Here is a 5,629-nt window from a genome sequence, read left to right as displayed (position 1 = left end):
CCCCAATCTTCTTCCCAATTGCCACCTCTCTCATATCCTCAAACTCATGCTCAAGCCTGAGGTCTTTACCCTCCCCCACATAATCCATATGGACTCCAGTGGACTCCAGTGGATTTCAGTGGCCCTCTTACCAGGCCAGATTGGCTGGCAGAATGCCCAGTCCACTGGAGTCCAGTCCAGTCCAGTATATTATTGTTATTATATATGAATCCTAATTATATTAATGTAGAACGGCACAGCATTATGTAAAATATTTACGTAAGCAAACCGTTGTGCTTTAGTGAGTCACAATTGTCACATGGTGTAATCACAACCACAGAACATTGTGTTGGTAGCTCCCAACCACATTCTGCAATAGTAAAAATTTGTATAGTGCTGCATTAATTTTTTGTGAGTGTTTTTGTGTCACACCTCTCTCAATCTCACTTTTTCTGTACTATTGTTTACAGATAATTCTAATCATAAACCCTATTTTCAGTGAAAACCCTGGGGTCTCTCCATGTCTGTTTGAAACCTGGCCTCAGTCAGCTGAGGGAGGTTGTTTGGTTATGCTTGCAGAACTGGTGTCGGAGATGAATCCAGCTGTGCCAAACACCTGCCATGTGGCACTAGATAACCTTCCTTTGAGCATCATTATCTACCGTTATCTACTCAATCGTAACTCTCATGCTTGAGTTCCCTCCCTACCCCACTATAATACTCCACCATATGTCTGCCCAACAACGATCTTCAAACCCTCCTGCAAATACATCTTTGCTGACTGCCTCATGTAGCCTTGTGGAGGACCCAGGCCACATCCCAGAGCACTGTGGTGGAAGCTGGAGTGCGATGGGGATAATTTCTTGCTCATGTGGTCAATACAGTGCATATGCTCCAACAGAGTTGGCCCTGCCTTTGATTTGTCGTGTGGAGTATCCAAGAGTAAGTCATGGCTTCTAGCTTGGACTTCATAAATAATTTTGGACACCGTTCCACAGCAGTGTGTTTATAAGGGACAGCATAGTTAGATGTACAGTATTCTATTGCTAGTTTTACCCCCTGTTACACTCCCAGGATGAATTTTGACGAGTACTCCTCACTGTCGTCTCATCTATGCTTCTCAGCCTCCTACTTCTCTGAGCTTGTATTTGGCCAAGCTGCTAAGCTCCAATATCCTACCATTGTGCCACCTGGTGCAGTGACAAGTCAGAAGTTCTCAATGGAGGAACCACAAAGTGCTGTCGCCACCTTGATGTCACCACTTGACGTGATTCCCAGTATTTGTGATCTCCTGCCCACCACGTCGGCAATGTAAGGTGCCTATGTGAAGGGTATGAGATCAGTGTTGGTTGAATTTCACATAGGTGGTGATGAATACAGTTATTGCTATCACTTTATGAAGGTATAGTGCTCGTACTCAGGTCTTCCATTCAAATATACAACCTGACATGCTTCTACCACAGATCAGACTTATTGTTCTTATCTGTAACCATAACACGCATGTAGAAAGTGCCCGTGACTTAATCCTCCATCTTTCATTGCCATTTTTCTTAGATATCACTTCTATTGTTGCGGAACTGACACAGACACCCATTCTTTCTACCATCCGAGGCTTATCAACAAACGACGTGCTGCTGTGGAGGCTCACCACCCTCCTTGATGAACGCTGGATGGATGAGGACCTCTTTAATGCCCTAGCTGAAATATCATATTTCAAGCACCAAACGACAATTTCTCTCCCTCCACATGGCCCTGCCTGCCTTTTTCGACATCATTTCTCACTGACTCGTGCAGACACTACCAAAGCCAACCACAACAGTACACAACCGAAATTGTTGATCTTCGACAGCATTTATTGTTGACTTCCATCCAGAGCATATCCATCACATCCATCTTCAACAACCACTATACCGCTTATGTTTATCATGTTGGGTCAACAATTTTGTACCATGGGGATTCATTGCATCAGCCACCTGCCAACAACATCCTGGATATTATCTCATTGGTTATCGCAGGCCTTGGACACCTGCCTGTAGATACAATCAATTGTGGGACTATCTCAAGACAGGGCGGTTTCAATGGCGGAGATGGAAGCTGTGGCATTGCCGCACTTAATTTTATTGAGTCCTATGCTGACAACAACCTTCGCCAAGGGCAAGGCTCAGACTTGCACCTCTTCAGGGACATGGCACTGAAAAACATGATTCACTATCATGATGGTGCACAAATTGAGAGCTTTCCTGCACTCATGTGGAACACATTGGCACACATTTCACCAACTCAATCTACTGCAACCATCTCCGAGATTGCCTCTGGTTATATTGATTTCAACATATATTCACCACTGGTATATTGATTCAATTAATCTGTCATGGTGTTAGCTTACCGACACTTTATCTTTCAGAATTCTCATCCCATCTATGCATTTATCACCCATGAAATGGCTCTGCAATGTTAACTGCAGAAAATTTCTGCACCAGTGGCCAACTCCAGTCTAACATTAACCCAGGCATTGGTACCCATGCCGATAATGCTTGACCATGACATGCCTACAGCATTTGCCACTGGCCCGCCACAGGCCTCCCACATAATTCCTTTATTAGGAAGTCTGGCTTCCACCCATCTGTCTGTGCCAATCAAGCTTGAACCACCACCCAAAAGTATTGCCGCTCCAGGGTTCTCAGGCCTGCTTTCACCATTTGGTCTCACGACACTTATCTCCTCACCAATTAAGCTTGAACTGGAACTTCTCACCAATCCCACCGCTCAAGAACCCTCATTCATTTTGGTGACTCCAAGCCCAGCTTGAAAACGTGGAAATGACTGGTCAGAACCTAGTCTTTCTCCCAACCAACCTCTGATCAATAGGATTTCTGGTCGTCGCCAGTGCTGCCACCGAAACTCTGTTATCACTATCTCCTCTGACTTGGAGACCTCAATCAAACAGATGCAGCTCACAGTGGTTGTACCAAAGACAGAGGTCAAAACAGAGCCGATGCAGAACAATGCTATGGATCTCTGCTCTAGTCCTGAAGACCGCAAACACCCAATTCGAGCTGCAAAACTCAAGCCCTCATCTTTTCAATGGCTACATGTCCCAAAACTCGAGCCCTCTTTCATTGACCTCTGCAGTCTGGCACCTAACAAACATTCTGTGGGAAGAAAGCCCAACTCAACCACAGTTCAGCCATCCTTGCGCTCAGTTGAGCTGGCACCTGGAATTGTTTGCAAGGGGAGTGTTTTCAACAGCTGGGGGGATGCACATGAGGCTGTATATGCTCGTGAAGCATGGCTTGGACATCGTTGGTGCATCACCCAAGGGAAAGTCAACAAGCATGGAAACAGAAAGAAAGTCACTTTCCATTGCAACCATTATTATTGTACTGTCCCCATTCATTCTGCCATCATTGATCCTTCTGATCATCGCTGTGGAAAGACAATCAAGACTGAGTGTTTCGCTCATGTAAATGTCAACCACATTGCAAGTTCTTCTCTCTACCACATAACCCTTATGCACTGGGATCACAACCATGCTCGAGAGATTCCAGAAGGTGGTCCTGTTCAATGCCTTGTGACAACAATGGAGAAGATAGAAATCTCACAGCTGGCGATGAGTTCGAACCAGACATTTACACGTGGGCAAATTGTGGTGGTCCTAGACTCTCAGACTGTTGTCACAGGCATCTGGTGGCAGTCTCCACTCCAGGGTGAGCTCTGCCAGTGTTACAGCGATATCCTGATTAACGACAACACATATGCTCGGAATCAAAATGGATATCCACTCAACATTGGCATCATTATTGATGGGCATGGTTCTTCACGTAACACATGGTATGCCTTGCATGCCCAAGAAGACATCATGCACCATGACTGGGTCTTCAGCTGTCATCTTCAAAGTGTGGGTTTCCCTCCAGATGGGCTAATCTCTGACCGGCACAGATCTATAATTGCGAGCATGCGCCGAATCCTCCCCCTCACTCCTCACTTTTTCTGCATCCATCACCTCAACACAAATGTAGAAACCAATGTTCATTGCAGTCTGGGCTCCCACTGGCCAACATTCACACAGATGTTCTGGCAGACGTACCGTGGGGTTTCCCAGAGGAGTTTGATTGCCTTTGGCTTATTCTTGTGACCCAGTTTCCCTCTGCTCAACAGTACCTTCAGGATGAACTATATCCCTGCCGATCTCAATGGGCATGGGCGTACACCAGCTTTCATTTCACCTGTGGTGTTCGTACCAATGGCTGTGTTGAAGGTGAGAACCAGGTCAACAAGCTCATTGGCGGTCCCAAGAAAAGTGTGATGCAACTTTTCAACGGCCTCAATGAGCATACCACTGGTCAGGGCATCCAGGACATGATTCGTGTTCATGACATATGTTTTTTTCCTTCTTTTCTGTCACAGAACAAGCCAAAATACTTACTGCATCATTTCACAGGTTTCACGTTGCCAGCATGCTGGACCTATTGAGTCAGTCTTTCCTGGCCCACTTCAAGTGCTTAGAATGTATGTCGGACCATATGCGCTTCAGAGGAGTTTCAAGGAGATGGAATTGAGCATGTACTACCAAACAGAGGTTCTGCAACGGCCAGACGGCATTCAGGATTGGGTGCATTGCACAAATACAATCTATTCTGGTGTTCTGTTCTCTGACAACTCTGGATGTGTTGGATTTTGTCAGAATGAGTATGCGATCCAAGTCAAAAATGAAATTGGTTGCAGAGGATGACGGGGCCAACAGAAGGCCACCCTCGGGGTGGAGGGGCTAGTATTATATCACAGAAAGTAGGGAGCTCTGGGTGAAAGTGTGGGGTATGCCAACAGGAAGGTCATACATGTTCCACCTGCCCATTAATCCCTCACCTGTAAGATTTCTGAGTTCGCATTCAATGTGTTAGCTACTGTTTACTTTGTAATTACTTCATCCCATCCTACATCATCACGCTATTGGAAGTCCATTTCGGCAGCAACTTCGAGCTGAGGTCAGACCTCAAATTTGGTTATCAGCCACTCCTAGCTGTAACCTGTACTTTACACTCCCCCACATAGTCCAGTTGGACTCCAGATGGACTCTGGCAGACTCCAGCTGGATTTCTGGAGTCCAAATGGAGTCCAACTATCATACAATCAAATGTTTATATTTCTGGATCATCCAGGTGGAGTCTATCTGGAGTCTGTATACTCTGTGTGGACTCCACCAGACTTAGACCTTAAGTTGATAATTGAGGTACTTAGATTTCATGAGACAAAGAAAATTGAAGTATATTAGCAACTACATAAGTTGATTTTACTACATTCTATGTTACACAGAGGGGGAAAGGAGTGGGGGGGGGTGGGAATGGTGATCAGGAATGGAGGGAGGAGGTAGAGAGGAATGGAGGGGGGAGGGAAAGGGAGAAGGGAAAGAGGAATGGAGGGAGGGGGTAGAGAGGAATGGAGGGGGGAGGGAATGGAAGGGAGAAGGGAGAGAGGAATGGAGGAGGGATGGAAAGGGAGAAGGGAAAGAGGAATGGAGGGAGGGGGTAGAGAGGATTGGATGGGGACAGAGGAATGGTGGGGGAGGGAAAGGGAGAAGGGAGAGTGGAATGGAGGGAGAGGGGAGAGAGAGGAATTGAGGGGGGAGAGAGGAATGGAAGGGGGGGGGAGT

General features: G+C 46.3%; 2 protein-coding genes across 2 annotated transcripts; both read left to right on the top strand.

Annotated features, from left to right (window-relative positions):
• Positions 1-1,649: 1,649 nt before the first annotated feature.
• LACBIDRAFT_314599 (uncharacterized protein) lies at positions 1,650-2,437 on the top strand (the record flags this gene model as incomplete). The annotated part of the gene is made up of 3 exons (XM_001889109.1): positions 1,650-1,696; positions 1,774-2,326; positions 2,384-2,437. The coding sequence occupies 3 exons, from the start codon at positions 1,650-1,652 to the stop codon at positions 2,435-2,437; spliced, it is 654 nt and encodes a 217-aa protein (XP_001889144.1).
• Positions 2,438-2,926: 489 nt separating this feature from the next.
• On the top strand, positions 2,927-4,711 carry LACBIDRAFT_314598 (uncharacterized protein; the record flags this gene model as incomplete). Its single annotated transcript, XM_001889108.1, has 3 exons — positions 2,927-4,093; positions 4,147-4,347; positions 4,421-4,711. 3 exons carry the CDS (start codon positions 2,927-2,929, stop codon positions 4,709-4,711), a joined length of 1,659 nt encoding a protein of 552 aa, XP_001889143.1.
• Between the last annotated feature and the right edge of the window lie 918 nt (positions 4,712-5,629).

The sequence above is a fragment of the Laccaria bicolor genome, genomic scaffold (genome assembly GCF_000143565.1).
Source record: "Laccaria bicolor S238N-H82 LACBIscaffold_62 genomic scaffold, whole genome shotgun sequence".
Lineage (NCBI taxonomy): Eukaryota > Fungi > Basidiomycota > Agaricomycetes > Agaricales > Hydnangiaceae > Laccaria > Laccaria bicolor.
The sequence above is the reverse complement of the archived record's forward strand: the minus strand, read 5'-3'. Positions and strand labels throughout refer to the sequence as shown.